The sequence below is a fragment of the Colletotrichum higginsianum genome, chromosome 6 (assembly GCF_001672515.1).
Source record: "Colletotrichum higginsianum IMI 349063 chromosome 6, whole genome shotgun sequence".
Lineage (NCBI taxonomy): Eukaryota > Fungi > Ascomycota > Sordariomycetes > Glomerellales > Glomerellaceae > Colletotrichum > Colletotrichum higginsianum.
Window position 1 is genome coordinate 3,846,027 of NC_030959.1, and position 23,159 is coordinate 3,869,185.

The 23,159-nt window shown below is 51.8% G+C and overlaps 8 protein-coding genes across 8 annotated transcripts; 5 read left to right on the forward strand and 3 right to left on the reverse strand.

Moving 5' to 3' along the window:
- Positions 1 to 731: 731 nt before the first annotated feature.
- CH63R_09515 (Glutamyl-tRNA(Gln) amidotransferase) lies at positions 732 to 4,646 on the forward strand (the record flags this gene model as incomplete). The annotated part of the gene is made up of 6 exons (XM_018304489.1): positions 732 to 1,044; positions 1,116 to 2,534; positions 2,599 to 2,747; positions 3,297 to 3,645; positions 3,743 to 4,134; positions 4,215 to 4,646. 6 exons carry the CDS (start codon positions 732 to 734, stop codon positions 4,644 to 4,646), a joined length of 3,054 nt encoding a protein of 1,017 aa, XP_018156512.1.
- Positions 4,647 to 5,853: 1,207 nt separating this feature from the next.
- CH63R_09516 (Pyoverdine dityrosine biosynthesis) lies at positions 5,854 to 7,412 on the forward strand (the record flags this gene model as incomplete). Its single annotated transcript, XM_018304490.1, has 3 exons — positions 5,854 to 6,466; positions 6,543 to 6,928; positions 6,987 to 7,412. The coding sequence occupies 3 exons, from the start codon at positions 5,854 to 5,856 to the stop codon at positions 7,410 to 7,412; spliced, it is 1,425 nt and encodes a 474-aa protein (XP_018156513.1).
- A 1,136-nt stretch (positions 7,413 to 8,548) lies between these two features.
- On the reverse strand, positions 8,549 to 9,760 carry CH63R_09517 (lactonohydrolase; the record flags this gene model as incomplete). Its single annotated transcript, XM_018304491.1, has 1 exon — positions 8,549 to 9,760. The coding sequence occupies one exon, from the start codon at positions 9,758 to 9,760 to the stop codon at positions 8,549 to 8,551; it is 1,212 nt and encodes a 403-aa protein (XP_018156514.1).
- Positions 9,761 to 11,618: 1,858 nt separating this feature from the next.
- Positions 11,619 to 13,426, forward strand: CH63R_09518 (FAD binding domain-containing protein; the record flags this gene model as incomplete). The annotated part of the gene is made up of 4 exons (XM_018304492.1): positions 11,619 to 11,753; positions 11,839 to 12,147; positions 12,235 to 12,851; positions 12,922 to 13,426. 4 exons carry the CDS (start codon positions 11,619 to 11,621, stop codon positions 13,424 to 13,426), a joined length of 1,566 nt encoding a protein of 521 aa, XP_018156515.1.
- Positions 13,427 to 14,271: 845 nt separating this feature from the next.
- CH63R_09519 (Major facilitator superfamily transporter) lies at positions 14,272 to 16,016 on the forward strand (the record flags this gene model as incomplete). Its single annotated transcript, XM_018304493.1, has 4 exons — positions 14,272 to 14,561; positions 14,633 to 14,716; positions 14,790 to 14,973; positions 15,024 to 16,016. The coding sequence occupies 4 exons, from the start codon at positions 14,272 to 14,274 to the stop codon at positions 16,014 to 16,016; spliced, it is 1,551 nt and encodes a 516-aa protein (XP_018156516.1).
- A 1,319-nt stretch (positions 16,017 to 17,335) lies between these two features.
- Positions 17,336 to 17,640, reverse strand: CH63R_09520 (uncharacterized protein; the record flags this gene model as incomplete). The annotated part of the gene is given in 3 exon segments (XM_018304494.1): positions 17,336 to 17,408; positions 17,476 to 17,574; positions 17,585 to 17,640. The coding sequence occupies 3 exon segments, from the start codon at positions 17,638 to 17,640 to the stop codon at positions 17,336 to 17,338; spliced, it is 228 nt and encodes a 75-aa protein (XP_018156517.1).
- A 1,049-nt stretch (positions 17,641 to 18,689) lies between these two features.
- Positions 18,690 to 20,752, forward strand: CH63R_09521 (Benzoate 4-monooxygenase cytochrome P450; the record flags this gene model as incomplete). The annotated part of the gene is made up of 7 exons (XM_018304495.1): positions 18,690 to 19,113; positions 19,177 to 19,362; positions 19,424 to 19,758; positions 19,814 to 19,938; positions 20,007 to 20,302; positions 20,370 to 20,471; positions 20,547 to 20,752. 7 exons carry the CDS (start codon positions 18,690 to 18,692, stop codon positions 20,750 to 20,752), a joined length of 1,674 nt encoding a protein of 557 aa, XP_018156518.1.
- A 445-nt stretch (positions 20,753 to 21,197) lies between these two features.
- On the reverse strand, positions 21,198 to 22,370 carry CH63R_09522 (FAD-binding domain protein; the record flags this gene model as incomplete). The annotated part of the gene is made up of 1 exon (XM_018304496.1): positions 21,198 to 22,370. The coding sequence occupies one exon, from the start codon at positions 22,368 to 22,370 to the stop codon at positions 21,198 to 21,200; it is 1,173 nt and encodes a 390-aa protein (XP_018156519.1).
- Between the last annotated feature and the right edge of the window lie 789 nt (positions 22,371 to 23,159).

Here is a 23,159-nt window from a genome sequence, read left to right on the forward strand (position 1 = left end):
AGCGGCAACGAAATCTTGGCGGTTTTCCTTTTTGGAATTCACTTCAAACGTTGCCTAGGCCAGAGTTGGACAAGGTGCCAAGTTTTCGAGGTTGACAACTGGGACCGTCGCGTGCAGTGAGAATCTTGCCCCAAGTTGATTTTTCCCGTCCTCAAAAATCACGAATTACTTGGTCGATGATGCTGAACAACAATTGGACAGCAAGTTTCAGGTGCTCCATGTGCTGAAAAGATGTAATAATAGGATCTACGAGTTGCAGTCGAGAGAGCGGTGAACAACAAAGGCATATCACAATCAGGGAGGTGTGGCTCCGGCGAGAAATGTCACCGTAACCTCGTCTCAATCATTGCCCGAGGTGTCTTTGCTCCAGGCTTCGGTCATCGTGGTGTTTTATTCGCCGAACATTGCCTACATAGTAAAGGCTGTGGACACCGAGTACATAATACCATTACCCCCCACAATGGCGCAAATAGCTGTCCCATTTTGGACTAACTCAAAGGTCAAGGTGGCGACGGGGTGGAACTCAACCAAACTCTAACTGGGTATTGCCGTGGGATCACAGCCCAGGTTCATGATTAATTACTCGCGCGTTAATGACGGCGTGAGCATCTAGCCAATCGTGTTAAAATAGCAGCCTGTGGCATACCAGGCATGTGGCAGAAGGAGACTTGTGCAAGCCGCCCCGAGACCACTAACATCTGTTTTCAACTCGCCTCTCAACTCGACCGGTCATGCTTCAGCGATTTGTTGTCTTGCTGGCTCTGACAGCTTCAAGTCATGCAGCAAGCTCCCCGTTGCAGCTGACCGGGACTACCGCTCTCTTGGGTGGCAACCCATACTGGGTCGACCCGAATGCTGTCGGAAAGATCCCAAGAGACATCGCGTTAAAGACGTTTGGGAACAACACGTCCCTTTTGGGAGGATTTCGTCCCATTAGCGTAGTTGATTCCGCAACTGGTAGTGGTGCAACGACAGAGTCTCTGGAGCAGAGTTTGACTCGTTTTCTTGCCGAAGATGACGTCTGGAGCAAAGATTTCTCTGATAGTGAGTACTGACTCCTGGTGCGCATGTGGAGCTACCTGACAGCCGGACAAGAGATCGCTAAATGAGTCCAGTCATCTATTCGCAAAGTACAGCCTCCGACGGTCAGCATGAACGCCAGGGTATATTCGTGAACCATTGGAACCATCGCACGGTTGTTGTTGGTAACGTCAGCGATGAACGTGGGAAAATCCCGGAAGGGCCTTACTTCCTGTCTCTGGATGGGGGCGTACACCGCGTCTTCCGCCTGTACACCGATTCCCAGAATGCGTTCGCCGAAAGCACCTATGCTGATGCAGAAGGGAATCATGCAGTCCTCCCCGCCAATCTCCCAGGCGGAGGCCTTGCCATTGCGGTTCCTTCACGTCTTTACTACAAGGCAACGCCCGAGAGACCTCTGGCTGGTGTGCGTCTTGGCGTCAAAGACATTTACGACATATCGGGCATCAAAACAGGGAACGGGAACCGTGCTTGGTACAACCTCTACCCTCCGGCCAGCCAGACAGCACCAGCAGTCCAAGCCCTCATCGATGCGGGTGCTGTCGTGGTTGGAAAGGTGAAGACGGCGCAATTTGCCAACGGCGAGTTCGCCAATGCCGATTGGATCGACTATCACTCCCCTTTCAACCCCAGGGGAGACGGATACCAGGACCCCAACTTCTCGTCCGCGGGCGCCGGGGCAAGCGTCGCATCATACGAGTGGCTGGACATTGCGCTTGGATCGGATACAGGTGGGAGCATCCGCGGTCCCGCCCGGGTGCAGGGTCTCTATGGGCTTCGACCCTCCCACGGGGCTGTATCCCTCAATCACACCTTACCCCTGGCCCCGGAGTTCGACACGGCCGGTCTTGTTGCCCGAGACCCAGCTCTTCTGCGGAATGCTTCTGCGGTCTTGTACGGCGTATCGGCGTATTCCTCGAGCGACTTCCCCCGGACCCTGCTCGTCGAGCCGTACCCTGCAGGACTGAGTCAGGAGACAACGGCGGCTCTGGACAAGGTTTTGAGCGGGTTGAGAGACTTCCTTGGAATCGAGGCGATCACGCCTTTCAACATCACCGAGTCGTGGCGCACTTCCCGACCGCCCTCGGCTCCCGAGACCCTTGACGGCCTGCTGAACACGACCTACGCGACGCTCATCACCCGGCGCCAGACCAGGCTCGTCCGGGACCCCTTCTACGCCGACTACGGCCGGTTGCACGACGGGCGACTTCCCTTTGTCAACCCGGTGCCCCTGACGCGATGGGGTTATGGCGACAGCCTTCCCGAGGCCGCAGTGGATGATGCCTTGAGGAACATCACCGTGTTCAAGGATTGGTTCCAGGGCGAGGTCCTCCCAGTCGACAACAGGACATGCTCGTCTTCCATTGTCGCCTATGCCAGTCCGCCAGTGATCCAGTACAGAAATGTGTACCGGAGCCCGCCTACGGTACCTTTTGGGTTCGCTAGCTCGTACTGGAGCGTGTTTGGTGGAGTGCCTGACATGGTCACGCCGAGTAAGTCCTGGGGGTGATTCGTAAATCATCATGTCGATTTCGCTGACGTAGGACTCTACCACAGTCGGCCAGACCCCATACAACTCTTCCATAACGAAGCACGTGGAGAACCTGCCTGTGACCGTCAACCTGGTGGCTGCAGCTGGTTGCGAGCACATGCTCTTGAGCCTTGTCGCCGAGCTGGCAAGGGAGGGATTGTTGACGTCTTCGGCGGTGGGGGCGAGCTCAGTAGACGGCGGAGCAATTCTCCAAAGAATGTAACCGGCCGGACTCACGCCTCCCGCGAACAATCATTGAAAGGCACCGAGCTTTTCCTTTCGGTTGATGGAGCAAGGTTAACTAAGTCGGGCGAGGAAGGAAAGTTCAGGGGACGAAAGTATGTTATAGAATACCTGTAATAGGGTTTGCAAGACAAACCTAACTGTTCGGTCCATTTTAACACACAGCAAGGCACCTGACTGACATATTAAACTTGGGTCTCTCTAATAAATCATAGTCGCCGACATTCTTGTGACTCGATTGGTACAGGTATATTGACACATGTACCCACTCCTTGCGTGGCAAACGTTACCTATCGAGATTACGGGAAGCCCCTGCTGGGTGACCCAAGGCACATCACATTGCACACGTGCATTCTAGTTCTTGGACCGTGGAACTATTGTAGGCAATTAATCAGTGAGACTTTTCTTATTTAAGTGACGATCAATTGCAAGCCTCTCTTATATCCTGCTTTTTTGGGACACATTGCTTGTTTTGTTACAGTTACTTGTCACCATGCCTGTTCTCTCCGAGCCCGATATCGAAAAGATCCTTGCCGTTCTACGGCGCTTTTCTCAATACGAGCCACAGTCTGCTCCCCAAAAGGTGCCTGCGTACGAGGCGGTCGCGGCGACCAAGCTGAGGGAGTTTGACCAGTCCGATGAGCCGATAACCCTACTCCTCCCGGCTTTTCCTTGGAAGAACCCCAACACTGACAAGGTGCTGGGTGGAAGCCCCGACTTGGGAGAGGAGCTTGGGCTGGCCAGGCTGGACCATCTTTGCGAAGAGCTGGGGAGGATTTACGCTCACGGGGCACACGTTATCCTGGTCTCTGACGGCCCTGTCTACAACGGTCAGTCCCATTTACACCGCAACGACGATCAGCTGGGCCTGACTCGCGCGTGTTCTCCAACAATATGCTTACTTGGGGCATATGTACGTACATCTAGATCTTCTCGGTATCCCGGACGCCGACTACTTCGAATACGGGGTTCAGCTACGGGACCTAGCGAAGCAGGAGGGCCTCTCACACATCAAGTTCGTCCGCCTGGTGGACGTGCTCGACCTTGGCAACGGTGACGCCATGTCCAGGGGTGAGCACCTCTCGATGGCGGAGACCTGTCGACGAGAGATGGAGCGGAGATTCCTCAGTCCGGATTTCAGTGTTCAAGGAGAAGTTCGGGCCCACCCCGACACCGCCCTGACGTACCAGAAGTATCTCAAATCTGCGCACGAGGACCTCTTCTGGGGGCCCGAAGTCGATCCTGCCATCAAACGAGATGCTGTCAAGTACGAAACCGAGACGGAGTGGATCGCTGAGCGAATGACACAGAGACTTCTGGTAAGCGGCTCGGCGTTGAGGCTCCCCCCCCCCCCCCCCCCTCCTGCAAGAATTGTTTTTATTGAACATCAGCTCGGCAGGCCTACGAAAGAGCCCTCGAACACAAGTTCCCGAGGGTGATCAGGCTTTCCATCCATCGATCGACGGGGAAAAACAAGATTTCGGTGCCTTTGATACCTCAACCCGGCGGGTTCGGGCTCACCCCTTGGCACTCGGCCCTCCTGGTGACGGCTCAAGGAGAGTTTCGCACAAGACCGTCGAGCGAGCTGAGAGACCCGCGAAAGTACGAGATCGTCAAGCAAAACGGAAAACCGTACTTCGTACGGGAGAAAAACCCCGACTTTGACTGGCCGGAGCACGTCAAGATTCATCACAAGTACGGGGGACGAATCATACTGGAGAACACGTCGGAAGATGAAAGCAAGAAGCGGCCCGCTGACGAGCTCGAGCTGAAGCTTGCCAACCTCGCACTTAGACCAGGCGGCTTGGAGGTTCGCGGGTTCAAGGTTTAAGGTGACGGTGCGGAGCTTCCAGCTCCCAGTCCCCTGTGGCCAAGCCATCTAACACCCAGTCGCCGGTCATCATCGATGGCGACAGTAAGGGAAACGATGAGGCTGTGTGCGGGGCGGGATCCGGGATACTGAGAGGTGGGAGCTCCGCACCGTCGCCAAGGTTTGACCCGAGTATATCGACTGGTTACCCGGTGCTGCGGGTATCACAATCAAACCGTTTCCAACCTCACTTTCGGCTCGGCGTGTTTCCAAATACCGGTGTCCCCCGGTATATTTTCGGGGCCGAGTATTGGTACCTCTTCTCCGTCCCCCTGGAACCGTATGACACATGACTCAATAAAGAACCGTCACCTGTAAGTAGTCATTTAGTCGGGGCCCATTAGGATCAAGCGTCACCTGATAGTAGCATGGTTCAGCGGAGTGTCCACAAAGCTAGAACTTTATAAGCTTATTTGCCATTGGGAACTTGTGGTGTGTGTACCCCCCCGCCTGAAGTACACCAAATGCCGTTCCACAATCTTTTTGTAATGAGGCGCAATTGTTGGTCAGCAGTTGTGGTTCCATTTTGGTTACAACAGTGTAGGCCATTTGCCTTTACAAGTTAGCGCATCACTTGCTCTTTTGACTGCGTTACTATGTACATGGCTAGACGACACCAGAGAGGGTCTAGGTTTGAATCCTGCCTCGCCCCTACATGGAGCTAGACGACCCGGAACGTCTTTAAGCAAGTACAACGCATACAGTCAAACAAGCAGGTGGTAGATTCTAATTGCATCAAGTCTGGGGGGTGTGTCGTAATGAAGCACAATTGCTGGTCGGTCATTGTGGTCCCACCTCTGCTGCAACACAACCCAAGATCCAGCTCCCTTGTTTGAAGCCTCAGCCCCGAATAGTGATATGCCACTGTCGGGCTAGGCGGAGACTCTTGTCGGCGTGGGAATTCCAAGAGCTATCAGGGTGGATTTCCATTGCAGATGGTAGGTGTGAGATCAGATCAAGTGCCACTTCAAGCGAGTCAAGCGAGGCTGTTCATGCTGTGAGGGGGATACAGCTATAACAAATGCAACGTTGCGAAAGGTTGGCGACTGGCATATTTGCATAGCTTTCGGACGGATGTCTGGAAATCCGCCGAAGTTTCGAACACACTGCGAAGACCTATGGCCTCGAACGTATCTTAAGAGGAACGTTTGGAGTATCAAGTCCATATATGCCTGAATCTAGCGTGCTATACTTTCTTTCCAATTGCATTATTGTAAATCCTATCCACCAGGCATCAACTGTAGTTGCGTTTGGATTAACGAAAGCAACGATGTCTGCTACAAAGATTATCACACCGACCGTGACGTCCTTGTCGACCGAGCCATTCTTCGGGTTCAAGGAGTCTCGGTTTCTGTCCACAGGGGCCTCCACCAACGGCCCAGAGCGAAAGCAGAAGAACGTATACTCCGAGGCCAAGGTCAATGATGATGGCTACACCAAGGGGGAATCAGAGACTCGGCCGGTCGACAAAACAGTCACGTTGATAATGGACGTGATTGAGAGATTCAGCCTCCAGCAACACGGGAACGAGGTTTTTCTCGGACGTCAGGTGTTTTCGCCTCACGTCCATCGCCATGTCGCGGAGGGGCGCAGGATCCCCATGGTGCTTCCAGCGTTTCCGGCAAAGAGCATCAATTGTGTCGACAAAGTCTTTGGCCCTCAGCCTGATCTGGGAGAAGAGCTGGCGCTGGACAGGCTGAACGATCTCTGCTCTCAGATCCAACGTGTTTACAAGCCCGGGGCGACAGTGCTCATCGCGACCGACGGTGCATGTTACAACGGTATGAATCAATCCCTCCCTGCCCGCCCGTAAACCTTCCTAAACAACGAAGGGGATCCGTTGCTTACTGTCGTCAGATCTAACGGGGGTCACGAATGACGACCTGTGGCATTACGGCGTCACTCTGCGCGAGATGGTCGCTGCCAAAGGATACCGATGTATCGAATTCGTGCGCATCATGAATCTCTTGGGGCTCTACAGCGAGCCCACAATCACCAAAGAACTCTTTATAAGTCTTCTCGAGCCTTCTCGACAGGAGCTCATGAGACGATACGTGAATCCCGACTTTGATGCAAACGCCTGCATCAAGAACGACCCCGACTACAAGACGACATTCGACGGCTACGCAAAGTTTCTGAAGAAGGATCTTGCCTATGGCCCTATCCGAAACTCGGCTACCAGTGGGAAAAAGTACAAAGCAAAGGTTCACGAGACAGCCAAAGCAATGATTGCACGAGGGGTGGTGAGTAAATCCCGTCCGAGCCATGCGAATCGGCTATTAACATCCCGTTTCCTTTCAGGCGTTCGCGGAGCTTATACGCGAGAAGCTCCCACACCATGTGAGACTTTCCATTCATCCGTCGACGGGCATGACCAAGATATCGATGGCCTTGATCCCTCAACCGGACTCGTTTTCCATGACTCCCTGGCACTGCACGGTAGCCGTCGACGTCCACGGTAATTTCAAGGTCGGGCACGTCTCCGTGTTTAGAGACGCCCACGAGCTCGTCTACAAGGACGGGCGGCCGTACTTCTTCAGAGAAAAGTCGCCGCTGTATTCCTGGGATGCGAAGGTGGAGTTTGAGCATCTATATGGCGGAGAACTCGTCATACATAACGCCGGGGGGCCAGGGCAAACGAGAGACTCATTGTCGAACTCTGACAAGAGAAAGCTGGCTTCGCTTACCTTACTTCAAGGTAGAGTTCGTTTTGAGGGGTTTTTGTAGCGTAGCTTTCCCCCTACATACACCTTTAATGGCTGGCCAGTCAAATTGAGAAGAGACATTTATTGCCAACTCCTAGAGGCCATGCTAGAAGATTCATCTATTGAGAGTCTACCCAGCAAAAAGGGAATTCTTGCCTTTCAGTATGCCTTTGGAAAGGATAGAAAAACTCTAACGCGAAGACATTTATGTGAAAAAGAACAAGATGTCTAATATGGCGACCTAACTGACGTGAACTGGTATCTAGATGACTTACCTGGAAACGTCCTTTTGCTTGAAAGTAGGAGGAAAGCAAATTGTTCACATGGACTACCATAGAGGATTACAGTGTCTCTGGATGAAAAATGAATCAGGCTTGCGGGCCTTACCAAGCTTGAGGGTCATAGAGACATGCTAGTATTTGTTTGAATTTACCCTCCCATCCCAAGTAGACCCGTAGACGTCAACTTGAGCATGGTCGCTAAGCGTACTTCTGGATAGGCGCTTCCACGTAGCGCCTGATGAGATGACTACTGCGCGATCTATGATAAACTTCTTCTTGTCAACAGCAAGAAAGGTTCGCCACTATTAACACGCAGACAAAGTTCTCACTTGGCGATGCTGCCAAACACAACGGTGTCAAATACGGCGACGATACCTGCAATGAATGACTACATCATGATAGATCCGTTTCTGATATTTCAGTCGCCGGCACTATGATACTGCCTATGTGGCTGACGATGTCATCAGGCTTTGGACACTACTTACCACAAGTGGGAGGGGTGCTCAGAGACATCTGCATCGACTAGAAACTTGCTGTTCGATGTTGTTGTGTCCGGTCGAAACTCTGCAAATGTGGCCTCAATCTAAAGAATATTTGCAGTTCTCAAGAAAAATACGAGTGCAGAACACGGAAGGCAATTATGGTTGGCTCTTTCGTTCAATGCCTCCGTCATGAGTCCTGAAGCTTGTCTGCAATATTGCGCATGTTGTTATTGATGGAGTCTTTGTCTACGTAACTAACAATACTGCGCAGGTGTGACGATGAACGGAATCGCATAAGTGCAAACCAAGTGGGATGCCACGCTCCAATCCCACATGCAGTTCTGCGGACTGTGCGACATTCTCCTTCAGGGGAGGCTTCGTATCGAGGCCTACACCTAGGACTCTGAGTGGTTTCCAGCCGGACTACCATCATCAGCTTCGTTGACAACCTCTGCCAACTTCAAGGTCCAGAGCTTGTTCTGGCCTAGAATCACCAGTGTATCCCCTGCAAGCTCGAACTGTACGATTGCCGTTTTCAAGGGATCTCTGGTGAAATAGTGTGCGTTAAACACGCCAATGATCTTCCCCGCAGAAGACCGCACCACGACTCCTTCTCCCTCCGCCGTCCAGATCCTACCCGCATCATCGATTCGGATCCCGTCTGGGGCCTGCATTCTGGCCACGCCAAAGATGCGTCTGTTAACAGGCCACATGTCCTCGTCCAAATCGTAGCTGTAGATGGCAGGCGAACCGACTTTGCCAGGCAGGCCCCAGATCCTGCTGCGCTCCTCGCCGCCAAAGTCTGTGATCCAAAGTGTCTTCTGGTCCTTGGACGGCCTGACCCCGTTCGCAAGGGGGTACTCTGTCCTGCTTATAACAGGGAGCAGAGTTTTCGCCTGCGGGTCCCACCGCCACAGGCCCTGGGGGACAGTGTCGTTCGTGACAAGACTGTCGGCGTACGGCAAGATAGTAATGTACATGTACGACTTGTTGGTTCCCGGCTGCGTAACCCAGGCAACGTCGTCAATGTTGTCGAACTTGAGGCCGAAGTAGGAGTTGAGGATTCTCTCGACGTCGCCGGTCTCGGGATCAACGGCTACCACGCCGCCAGGCCAGCCTCTGGAGTCGTCGCGGAGGCAGGTGAAGTAAACGCGACCCTGGTGATAGAATCCGCCATTGGGGTTCTCCAACGGCTCGGACGACGTCAAGTTCCGGATGGTGTTGTCGTTGAGATTCAAAATCTCGACTGCGGTCGGCCCGTCATTGATCCAGGTGGTATACCAGACTTCGTTGCGCGCGCTGATCCAGACCCCCGCCTCGGCGGCGAAGTTTACCTCGCGCTCGTCTACCAGTTGCGGTTCAGGGTTGGGCCCCAGCAGTGAGAGGAACTCATCATCGTAGGAGATGAAAGGCGCCCCTTTCGCTCTGTCGAGAAGGTCCGAGATAGTTTCGTTAGCAGTAGAGGTGCCGTTGACAAAGGTGTAAAATATGTTTCCTTCGAAACGCGAGGGAAGAAGGTACGTGAGCTCATAAGGAACGGAGACAATGGTGGCTTGTAAAAGAGGCAGTAGGCCAAGCAAAGGCAAGTAGAAAGAGAGATGGACCATTGTTGGGGAGGGATTAAGTCGATTTAAAACGTCTTGGCGCCTGTTGTTAATCCTGTAAAAAACGACAAAATAAGCACCCAGACAGAGGAGAGTCTTGGTGACAGCTACTGATAAAGCTAACAGAAGAATCCAAAACATGAATGTTTAAATAGCAATACTGTAATGATTACAGATACTATGAAGAACTGCTGCCCGGACGTAACAGCAGTATGTCCGGAATTAATTCCAATACCTGCTCTTTTTAATCAATTCTCCTACGAACCTGGTAAAAGAAGTGTGGGATCAAATCCTAGCCAGAACCTGCAGGGTGTGGGATTTAGAATCCCACGAAGGCGATCTGGCTGCTGGGGCTGGGCTTGAGACGGTTGAAGAAGTACGGGATACAGCAAAGTGCTACGCAAAACCTCCAAGAAGATAGGTACACATCATCTAGATACACTGGGTCAGTGCTAAGCAATACTTAAAAATATATGGGACAATAGAAGCTTGTCGTTAAAATTGGAAACATAACAGGGCTTCACTGTAGATAACATGCCCAAGAATCAAGATGCTACTAACCTAAAGAGGCTAGCGTTCCGGAGGATGCAAGCGAGTTAGAGCAACCAACTAACTGTACCACAAAGCAAGAGCTTTAGTAATAATGCACCTGCATAATTATATCCTATTCTGCACTAAAGAGTTATGCCAGCCAGCATCCTAACTGTTTAGGCTGCAACACAAACACTTATTGTTTAAGGACAACATAGCAGCCCACCTCGAGGCACTGTGGCGTAATGTGGCACAGCCAAAGGGTGTAGCCACAGGAGCGTAAGGCTTAGAGGCCTGTCTCAGCATGCAGGGCCCTTTTGGCCCACCAATCTTGACCACACTTAAGAGAAATCTATCACCAGTTGTGGCTCGCTAGGTGACTGAAATCAGCAACATCCGATTTCTTCCAACAGGTCTCCCTCAGCCAAGTAGGTCTTTTACCGACTAGATCTGTGCGTAACAAAATCAAGCATCGGATGCTGCGACTTCAAAGTTAGGGTCTAGTTTTGCCAAACAGCTGTCTGCTTTGGATTACAGAGCACCTGGCACTGGCCAAGATTATCAAAGCAGAGAACAGTCTTTGTCTTGTAGGTTGCCCCAAAGATGATAACCGTCATCCGAGTTGGACTTCGTTTGGGGTAGAAACCTCTCCTCTAACATTAGCTGTCTAGATATTTTGGAACAATCACCATCACAAGCATTTCACGATGTAAGGAGCTAAATTCAGCTTGTTGAAAATGTCATACACAAGCTAGAATGGGCTGTGATGCTTACATCACGTGTCCTCCACAACCCTTTATACCTTGGTCTCATTTGAGGATCTTTCTGCGAAATCCATTCTGGCCGACAAATATTGACGGAAGGGTCGGATTCAACGTGGAGCTCCTGCTTCATTGCCAGCGATTGCCGTTGAGGGGCGACACAACAACATGTATCTTGCGGACAAAAGCCCTATAATCTGGGATGCGTGGGGATTGTTTGGGGGTATTCCACACTAGTACTCGTACTCGGTTCCCGTTCCCGTGCCCGTTCCCGTTCCCGTTTTCGTTCTCGCTCCAATCTCGGTCTCGTATTCTTCGGTGTAGGCACACTACTCTACTAACTACAGCATTTTGAATGTTGCAATATGTTAAACATTTAGAATAGAGAAGTATGTTAAAATAAGGTAAGAAAGTCAACGTAGTGTCGTTGTAATGCATCGCGCACAAGTCTTTTTCTTTCGTATATATCAGATAGAATACCTTAGAATATTGTCATTTACTAAAACCTAACAGTGTGATTCACAGACATTTATTTATCCTTCAAGCACGAACAAGACAACATTGAGATTATGATATCTACTCTTGCCATCGGCATAGCCTTTCTATTTCTCGGCGCTAGGGCTTCGCCGGTGCGATCTACGGTTTCTACCAACTCATTGCTACAGAGAAATCCTTCCCTTGCCGTGGGAACCGGCTACAAAAGTGTCAGTCTTTACTGTCGTATCGCTCAATTGCATACTTGATCGACAGAAACTCATCATGGTGCAGTTAATGATAATACTTCAATAGTGTGACGCCCTTGTCGCGGCCGGGCTGGAAACCGCCGTCTTTTTCCCACCCGACGCCGAGTATGAAGCCAGCATCACGTCATACTACTCAATCGCCGTGCAACAACTTCGTCCATGGTGTATCGTTCGACCGGAAACTAGCGACCAAGTTTCCAGGGCCTTAACCGCCCTTGTTACTTTTAGTCCTGCCGGCAGCTGGGACATTGCAGTTCGAGGTGGTGGGCACTCTCATTTCGCTTCCAACAATGTTGCCAACGGCGTAACCATCGACCTGAGCCGTATGAACTCGACAGTGTATAACGTCGACAGCGTAAGAATCTTAAGCCTTGTCCTTCCGAATTTGGGGTTTCGACTACTATTCTTCAACAGTTGCCTTTGCTAACCGCCAACCTTGTAGCAAATTGCGGCAATAGGACCAGGCTCTAGATGGGGTTCAGTCTACAGCGAAGTCGAAAAATACGGACGGTCTCTGACGGGAGGCCGCTTAGGTGGCGTGGGCGTCTCAGGCCTTGTTCTTGGTGGTGGTATCTCATTCCACACGGGCACCCGAGGCTTTTCCTGTGACGGTATCAGGAATTTCGAGGTAGTCTTGTCCAACGGCTCAATCGCAAACGCCAACGAAGGGGAGAATGCAGACTTGTTCAAAGCTCTCAAGGGAGGCAGCAGTAACTTCGGCATTGTTACTCGCTTCGATATGGAAACTTTCGAGGCTGCGCCAGGTGGACTGTATGGCGGTGGTCTTCTCTACGCATACGAACACAAAATGGCAATCCTGAACCAGTTGGTCAGGGTGACCGACGTGAACCATGAACACCCGGAGGACGCCATGCCAGTTGCGTTCATAAGCTCCGGCTCTGGCCCCACCACCATTTCTGTCAACACAGTCAACACTCTCGGTAATGAGAACTCGACCTCCTTTGCGCCGTTGGCAGCGATCCCCAATATTGGCGACACCAGAAAAAGATTGAGCTATGGGCAGCTTATCACGGCAGCCCCGGACAACGGAGGAGAAAGGTAAGCACCCGCGGACTATCGAACAAGCTGCGTCTTGAACTCGGGCTGAAATAGCTACTAACAATCACAGAACGGTCTGGTTCTCGATCTGTTTCCAAAACAAGATGGAGGTTCTCACTAAACTCATGGACCTCTATGACGCATTCGTCGAGGACCTTGGGCAGGCTATCCCCGAGGGCAATCTAACGATCCAATTCATCCTCCAGCCATTGCCGAAACACTACTCGCAGCCGAAAAGGGCTGGCGGCGGCGGCAACGTGTTGGGCCTTGAAAAGACATTGACGCAAAATTCCATCATCTATAACGCTATAGTCAAGGTTCAAACGGTCGAGCAAGAAGCCCTGGCCCGCACACGGCTGGCCGCTCTTGTTGCGAATCTGGAAGCGTTTGCCGACCTGAACGATGCGTCAACACCCTGGCGGTTTTTGAACTACGTGAACCCAGCTCAAGACCCAATCAAGTCCTACGGCGAGGAAAACGTCAAGTTCCTCAAGGAAGTGGCCGCCAAATACGATCCGCAGGGGATTTTCCAGACCCGAGTATCAGGGGGATTCAAACTGTCAAGAGTTAGTTAGCCAGTTTTAGTAGTACCTGTCCTGCCGAAAAATGTTTGTTTTTTAAGCTAGACCGTGATTGGCGGTCGGTATTGCTAGAACTCAACGCCGAGGTTTCTCTTGAGAATTAAACCCCAACCCGCCATGTCCAAGACGGGAAGCCGACGTTTGCATGCTGTGGACAAGACGGATACACAACCCAGAAGGCCTTGCCATGGGCGTTCGCTCCACTTAAAGCTTACCGTTCCTCAGTTCCCACAATTCCCATTCAGCTGGTGCTGCCAACTGGGTGACTGGCTCGCCTCTTTGCGTTGGCGTTGGTGCCGAGATCCCGGCCAAGACGGGTAGTGGCCAAGATGGATGTCCCGTCCAAGACGGATAGACAAAAAACGGAAGCCCAAATCATACCCGCGGGTATACGTTATGCGGAACCCATGCGAGCAACAAGTGAATCACGTCACCTCACTGTTGGACATTATCAGCCTTCCTGGTCGAATTTGCACCACCAACGTCGCGATACTTGTATTGGATGAACCTGATCGAACATGTTAGAATGGAGCACTCCAGTAGCCAAGATACACCCAAGACTGTTGGATTGCGGGGCCCCAGTGTCAACATCTAACGCTTGCGGGGTTTGGGAAGCTGGGGTTCGACCCGTGGGGATACAACAGACTAGACAAACAACATCATTCCGGGGAGTTTGTACGAAGGAGACGGATATATAAGTGGCAGGCCGCCGGTCTTTCTCCAGTAGTAAGTTCGGTAGCAGCACATTTTCCTCCTGTTTTGTAGTTTGATCGCAGTCCTCTGCTCACCCAAACACTCAGTGACGCTTCTAGACAAGTGAACTGCTCAACTTAACCCACATGGCTACCGGCAACAGCAAGAGCTCTCCGCCCCCAGTTCCGAGAGACGACCAGAGCAATGCGCCTGTCTATGAGGAAAAGCCTGGAGTGGCTCTTGAGCACACGGACCAGGCGTCTGACGAGGAAAAGCATCCGCAGCATCTGCCCTCCGTGACGGCGCCTATCGAGGCGCTTGGTCTCGAAGACTGGCGAGGGTTAGAAAAGAAGCTCGTCAGGCGTCTCGACATGACTCTGATGCCCATGTTATGGGTTCTCTATTTGTTCAACTATCTCGACAGAGCATCGATCTCGTGAGTCTCAACATCTCATGGCGATGAGGCGAATAAGCGCTCAGGAGTCAGATCACTGATACCACGTGCAGTCAAGCACGCCTTAGCAGTTTCGAGGCCGACTTGGGGCTTACCGACACCCAGTTCGCCACGGCCGTTGCCGTTCTTGTTCCTGGGTATGTCTGAAATATTGATGCAATGGTAACGAAAGAAGGTATTTGAAACGATGCTAACCCGGAGTTTACACAGCTACGTGGCCGCGCAAATCCCATCCAACATGATACTGCCTTATGTTCGCCCCAGCTTGTATCTCCCATGCTGCGCGTTGGTATGGTCGGGAGTTTCCGCTGCCACGGCCGGCGTCAAGAGCTACAATGGGCTTGTGGCCTGCAGAGTTATGCTCGGGTTGTGCGAAGCCCCTCTTCTTCCAGGTGTAAGTCGACCTCTAACCGCAATTGAAGAACACGGTTGACCATTAACTAGGCCATCTACATCATGTCATGCTGGTACACCAGGAAGGAGATCGCTCTGAGGACCGCTGTCCTTTATACCGGTCTGGTCCTTGCCATGGCCAGCTCCGGTCTTATCGCAGCAGGCGTTTACTCGGGGCTCGAGGGCGTCAGAGGCATGGCCGGCTGGCAATGGCTCTTTATCGTTCTCGCTCTTGCAGGCTCTTGCTGTGCCATTGTCGCCCTGGTGTTGCTTCCTGACTACCCTCATTCCAAGACAGGTTCCGCCAGGTGGGCAATGACCGAGGATATGCGGCGCCTCGCGGTCGCGCGTATCCAAGCCGACAGGGTTTCCCTGCCCGAGGCCAAGAGCAATAGCATCTGGTACGGCCTCAAGCTTACTTGCATGGACTACAAAACCTGGATCTTTGTCGCCATCAACATCTCCATCTCTGCGGCCTATGGCTTCCTCAACTTCTTCCCCTCGATTGTCCGCGGATTCGGCTTCGAGTCAAGGACCACAACACTTCTCCTGACGGCTCCTCCTTACGTCTTCGCCGCGGTCGCATCGCTGTGCAACGCGCGCAGCTCAGACCACTTCAAGGAGCGAGGCTACCACATGATAGGACCTGTAGCCATTGCTATCGTGGGGTACATCGTCTGCACAGCTACGGGTAACGTCCCGGCCAGATACGCCGCCTCCTTTCTATACATCGGCGGTATGTTTGCCGCCAACCCTTTGATCAACACCTGGCTTGTCGGTACTCTGGGCCGAACCCCTGAGAAGCGCGCAACGGCCATCCCCGTTATCAACGTACTCGGTCAAATCGGCAACGTCATCGCACCTTACTTCTTCCCTGACAGGGACGAGCCGAGATACCTCATGGCGTTCCTCCTCATGATGGGCTTCGCAGCCCTCGGCATTGCTTGCTGCTTCCTCTTGAAGTTCATCTTGATCAGGTCAAACAAGAAGCTGTGGGCGAAAGCGCAAGAAGATGGCACCGTGTACAACCCTTACACTCTTTAAGCCGTTCCGTCCACTATCTATATGCCCCCCTTGGGCGGAGCAAAAAGCAATAGTCTGTCTCATGATACTGTTACACCAGCTGGTGTATCTATAGGATCGGAGACATGGGTGTTATTCTATGTAGAGCAGGATGGTTAAAACATTTGTAGGTAGAATTGATCAGCGTAATGTGAGGATTTTGTGTATCACAACGTCGAAGATGCCATGTAACTATCTGGTGAGACCACATTCGTGAACAAGGCTAGATGGACATCAAGAAACGGATAGAAAAGAAGAGCCATGCGCTCTATCGCCATCACTCAATCCTCCCTGAATTATTTGGCTTCCTAGATCTAGTTCTCATTCTTCAACAGATCTGACTCTTTGTTATGTGTCGAGCCTGAATCTAAGAGAGCGAAGGTTCTTCTTTCAATTGATTACATTAGCTCCGACTGTCCTTATGTGGGGATGCGTCCAGATGGGGCCTGAAAGCATCCCATGAATTAATTTTCAATTCAACCTTATCCTTGCGCAATTTCGCGTGCCATCGGCATATCTGATCTGGACGCGCGGGATGACGGCTGAACAGTTGACCTTGGTATGGGGTACAGAGCGTTCATCCCGCCCGTCTGGTGCTCCATCTTCAGTTCACCCTCTTGTGAAGCCAAGTGCTTTTAGGATTTCTTGAATTTTGTTTGGTCCACTCTTTTTCATTTCTACTCTAAAGAATGTTTCTGTATCCTCTGTCAAATCCAAGCACCTCTTTCAATGTAGATGGTCGGGGGGTTACCAAGATATAATGCAATAGCGTACATATATCGGGTTACTGTATGTTTGCAACCCACGTGTCTGTGAGTCTCACAGGTCATCCACTCAAGCTAAACGAAAAGAGCAAGAATTTGTTGCTGTTATTTATGTAGTGATGATTTGTTGTAAAGCAGAACTGCTCTGTCAGCTACTTTGGATGGCACAAGCCACACGTAAATATCACGTAACCAATATCACAGGAGTTTCAACCCAAATCTTTGTGTAGGAAGATCTTAAAAAGATCAACCACTTTTCATTCTCTATTTCCTAGACGTATGGTGATCATCACATGATTGTAAGAGATGAGGAAAGTGAATGGCAGCTTATGGCAGAGGCGGCGATATGGCAAGACTAACAGACACAGTTTGGTGTAACTTGATTAGCCCATCCTGTCGCAGTCTTCATTTATCTATCAGAATTTGGCCGGATATCTAACAGCTCCCTCTGCAACAAGATCCAGATCACTCCCGAGATCTATCAGTAGGCCGATTCCAAGACATTAGAGTAATAACTACTCCTGCAGTTTTACCCAATCATGCTTGCAGGAAAGGAGGCACCTGGTTCGATCTTTCTTTATATGGGGACTGCGGGACAACCGCCAGGGCACTGTATGTTCCCAATCATTAGGATCCTCAAATGTCAAATGCTTAGAGTGGGTCTCAGTTTTACTTACGCAAGAGTCGGCGCATTGAGTATGTCCGCAGCAGCTGCCTGGAGGACGAACGGGAGGCCTAAGTTGACGTGCGAGTAACTCGCCATCCTGAGCATTGCTCTGGACCGACGGAGTGGCCAAAGCTAGAGAAGCAAAGAGGGTTACAAGTACGACGTAGGACTTCATTGTTGAGAAGTGGTATGCAAAAAAACTGGCTGGAAGACTGAATTTGGATTGTCGGAGGTAGCTTTAGAAGAGCAGGAAAGCAAGGTGATCTGAGAAGACTACAGCAGAGGGGCTTTCTTCTTCTGTTTATGTACCGTATTCAATAAGCTCCAGCCTTGGAACTTGTGCGGCGCTGCAGTATCATGTGGTGAAGTCGGCCGTGTGGATACGCCTAGTATAAATCTGCAGCTCTATATCCGTAAGTTTTGTGCACTATATATTGAACTATAATAGATAACATACGGCAGGTTTCAGCAAGGCAGATTAGCCAACTGCCCGTACACGAACCACCTATCGGTGTTGGTACGGCTCGCGCTGGCAACGCGTTTTTGTGTTCCCCTACTAGCTTCATTGTCATGCAGCGTCTTGAGAGCGGCTTCCATACCTGCAATGCATTCAAAAAACCTCGAACAAAGCCGTAAGCCTGGCATGCAAACCTGTGTTCGATACACTTAGCGACCCCCCGCGAACGCTTTCTTGGCATGACAAGCGGTGTCCGATGAAATTGGGGAACCCACATGAGACTCGAGTTTGACGTATAAGAGGTGGCGCGCCCAGACCGTTGTTGAAAGGAGATGATTACTGATATCCGCCGGTTCCGAGGTAACAACACTTCCCACAACATGCATAAAACTTACCCAAACGCCAGACGCACATTCGGTCCACTGCGGATCCGACGCACTCCCGAAGCCGCGCCGGAGTCCTCACGTAATACATCCCGGCGTTGGCCTCGTTTCGGGGCTGGACCGACTGTGATGCTCCTCCGACACGATCGATTGATGGGGATCGATGACTGCAGACGGATGTGACAACAATTCTAGACTCGATCCATTTTCCATTTGTAGCCGTCATAGAGTGCGGCTCTTCATACGTGGCACTTGAGGGTCGCGAAAAACATCAAGTTATTTAAACAAGTCCGGAAGGCAGCAGCAGTCTGAAATGATTCAATATCACCTCATTCCTCAGCATCGTCTCCTCCACTGTGGGACTGATAGAATACAAAGCTCAAGATGCCAAACTTTAGCAATCTCCAACTTGTTCAAGCCCACTCGGCCTTCTTTATAGCGGGTATCAATCTCCATGTCTTCGTTTTTCGTAAGGGAGAATGGAACACTTTCACCACTACTCTGATCAGTGGCTTCACTCTCGGGATCGCCTTACTCGCAGTCGCCCTAACCCAGTTCGCACCCGGGTTTTTCGAAAGCAACATCGCCGCCCTTGGATTGGCCGCTTCGCTTACAGCTTCTCTTATCATCGGGATTTACAGCAGCCTACTGGTGTATCGCGCGGCATTCCACAGGCTGAACAACTTCAAGGGCCCCTTTGCGGCAAGACTGTCGAACCTATGGATCACCTCCAAGGCGGTCAAGAAGTTGCAGTTGCATCTGGAAGTTCAAGAACTCCACAAACAATACGGCGACATTGTGAGAATCGGTAAGGATGCCTTTCTGTCACTCGTTGAATCGGCAGCATGCTGACCCAAATGGTCCGCTGCAGGTCCAACTGAGTTGTCTATCAACAACCCAAAGGCAATTCCGGCAATCCACTCAGCCCGCTCCCCCTCCAGGAAAGGCCCCTGGTACTCGGTCTTGGTAAACCCTATGCTCGCTCTGAATGTCATCCGAGACAAGCACGAGCACACTGTGCGACGGAAGACTTGGGAGAAAGGGTTCGGCTCCAAAGGTATCGATTCCACTTTCAGTGTCTTGGAAGGTCTCGAGTTTCTAACCAACATTCCAAACAGCCTTGAAGGACTACGAGTACCGTGTAGCAAACTACGCCAATCAACTCCTGTCGCAGATTGAAACGCACAAGGGGACGCCCTTCAACATGACAGATTGGTCCAACTTTTTCAGCTTTGACGTCATGGGCGACCTGGCTTTCGGCAAGTCTTTCCGGATGCTGGAGAACGGCATCAAACATCACTTCATGACCGATTTGCACAAGAACATGGAATCTGTTGGGATGTTTAGTCACATGATTTGGCTCTTTCCTCTCTTCAAAAACACGCCAATCATCAATGCCGGCCAGAAACGGTTCTGGCACTTTGTCAAGTCACAGGTGGACGAGAGGATCAAGGTAAGTAAGGCGCCGATTTGTGTTGCTGCAAGAGATGCTGACTCGGCCCCAAAAGAACACTCCAGACCGCTCAGACGTGTTCTCGTGGTTGTTGGAGGACTTCAATGCAATCAAGAACCCATCTTGGCAAGACCGCATGAACCTTTACGGAGATGCGTATCTGATTATTATTGCTGGGAGGTAGGTCTCTTTTTCTTCCAAACGGATGCATTTCTCCTGGTTACTCCCAGCTAACGTTTGAATGTCAGTGACACCACTTCTGCCACCCTTACGTGTCTCATTTTCGAACTTGCCCAGCACAAGGAGCATGCACAGCGACTGAGAGAGGAGATTGACGACTACTTTGCGCATAACGAAAACCCCGAACACCTCTCGCTGTCGAAGCTTCAGTTTTTACAGGCATGCATTGACGAGACCTTGAGGCTCCACCCTACCGTCCCATCGGGTCTCCAACGGATGACGCCGCCCGAAGGTATGGAGATCGACGGGACGTTCATCCCGGGCGACACCATCGTCCAGGTGCCTAACCACACAATGTTCAGAGGTACGTTCATGTTTCTGTCCTGTGCGACTGTGGCTGTGGCTGACAGAATGATGTGGTAAAAAAACAGATGAGCGCATTTTTCCGCAGCCTGACGAGTTCATTCCTGAGCGTTGGACCACGCGGCCCGAGCTGTCCAGGAATCCTGAGGCTTTCGTCCCCTTCAACACAGGTACGATGTTTCCCAAGTTTCACATGTCGTCTTGTTCTCATCAGCATGGAATGAATGCTAACGAGAGGTCCTTAGGGAAACACTCGTGTGTTGGGAAGCAGCTTGGGCTCATGGAGCTCCGCTACGTTGCCAGCCAAATCGTCTCCCGGTATGACATTGAGCTCGCTCCCGGCCAGACGCGCAAGGCGTTTGTCGAGCACCAAAAGGATGGGTTTACGCTGTCGTTGCCGCCGTGCCAAGTGGTTTTCAAGCCGAGGGCCGACAAGAGAGGGGTTGCTTAGATTGTTGTTACAACTAGAGACGGTATTGGTATAGAAGATCAGAGTTAGATGGTTTACATGCAATAGAGGTTGGTACTTGTGTACATTCAACCCTCCGCTCTACTCCTGAGGGGGAGATTCCAGATTGCGATCAAGGCGCACCGGTCGCATATTGCGGGACTTGACTGCCGTATCCTCGAGGTTCATAGTAGGTCCACCCGCAAGATATATCTTTTCTTGTCAACAATCGTCCCAAGGGAATTGATATTTGCAGATCATTGACCCCGGTTTGCCTCAACCGAAAACGTCAACTGGCACTCCCAATGCAAGCCGAAGCAGAACTAGTAATCAGACCAGGCGCCTCTGGTCACGCATCTTCTCCTCTAACAACGAAGCTCAGGGGCAATGCCACTTATATTACCCGCACTGACGGCAAAAACAAGGCTTACCTCGATTTGCTGTCTAGCTACACGGTTGGAGAATTCTCGTCAACCTGGATACCAAACACGCCGACGGCGATGGAGTAGCTCTTGTGAACAGCGCTACTGCCATAGACCCTCATTTCCTTCTCGTACGCGGCCGTGACGCCGGGCTTGTACCCGCCAGCCTCGCGTAACAACCTCCCGAGCAACGCGGCGTCCTGAACCGCTGTATTGGCACCAAGACCCCCTGCCGGAGTCATGGAATGGGCAGCATCCCCAATGACAGTCACACGAGGCTCGTTGGGCCACTCAGGCACCCCCCACGGTGTCGAGCACGTGATCTTCCAGAAGGCAGCTTCCGACTCGTCCATCTCGTCGAACAGTGGCTTCAGATGCGGGTGCCAGTCTTTGGTAAGGGACTTGGCAATGTCGGCCGCCTTCTTGCCAACGATTGCGAGGTCGTCATTGGGGGCATTGATGACGCCTGGCTGGCCTCCCAGCGTCCAGCCAAACTTGATGTTGGGGTCGTCCATGTCGCTCGAGCGGACGTTTGTCATGACGATGACGGTGCCGTCGGGTCGCGTGCCGTCCCGCAGCCGGAAGACGCCTTCGCCCAGGTGTTTGAATGCCGTCGTAGGTGCCTGGCCATGGATGCCCCTCGCGCCTGTGTCGTACACCTTGAGCCTCCCGCCCGAGACCTGCTTGGCGACCTTGGAGCGGATGCCCTCGCCTCCGACGAGCATGGACCCTTCGACGGATTTTGTGCCGTCCGCAAAGAGTGCCCGAACGCCTTCTTCCGTCAGCTCGTAGCCGGTGACGCTCTTGGACCACTCGATGTGTTCCTCGCAGCCCTCGGCGAACAGCTCGCGCATGGTGCCCCTGGCTATCCCGACGATCTTGTTGTCGCGGGACGACAGTTCCTCACGGACGGCGTGGTCCTTCTGCTCGGCAGTGGTGGCGTCGAGCTCGGTGAAGCCGCTGCCGCCGGTCTTGCCGCACTTGTCCCAGAAGTGCTGCCATTTTCGGGGGTCGAGAACCGACTCGATGGCGTCCAGGCCCTCGGCTGACAGACGCAGGCGGTAGCCCTGGGCACGAAAGGCGAAGGAAGCGTCGCGCTCGAAGATGCGGAAGGGGATGTTGGACTGGCGGAGGGATTGTGCGAGGAGCAGTGACGAGAGCCCGGCGCCGGATATGAGGATTGGCTTGCTTGCGGACATTTTGAACGAGTAGTGTAAAGGGCTGAATTAACGCTGGTTACTTCTGTTGCAGCTATAAGAGACGGTAGTAGGTATGTTGCCGTAATACCATGAGTTTAAGCCTCCTCCTCAGCTCCGTCAGCTATGTAAGACATGTAAGACATGATGAGCAACCGCATCTCGGAGGCTTAGCGATGGCTTACAAATCATGAAATGAGGCGCCAATCAACGTCGTTGGGCCCCCAGCCGGCCATAGAAGAGAACGGCTGTCAGCAGCTGATGAAAGCTGGCTGATCCTTTTCAAGACTTGTTATTGCTAATTTATCGCTCATACTGCTCCTTCTCTTTGAATATGTGGCTGTCCTACCAGCCACAGGTAGGATGTCATTAACATGTGCCACAGCCACATCCGCCTCAAAAACCCCAGCTGGGTAGATGTGGCCGTGCATTCTTGCTTACCTCAGCGAGGACTACAGGCACTTTGGAGTTCTTGTGCACGTTCAGCACAAATCTGGCCAGTAAGAGTCACTAACGCTGAGTATGGATCACGGCTCCAGGCCACCTGTTAGGGAGCTTAAACTCACCCCTGACAGCATAGTACAGGTACAGGTACAGGCCATTAGCCGGATTATTTATCCATTACAAGAACCTACCCTTACAGTGGTAAATGCCATCTTGGCCCATTGATAAACTCAAGACTAGTCGGAGTATCTTCAGGCTTGGGGGAAGTGGGGGGTATTTATAATTATTCTCAAGAGGGAATAATGAGAATCCCCATCTGCGTTGATTCTGTTAATTAAGATGGGAGAC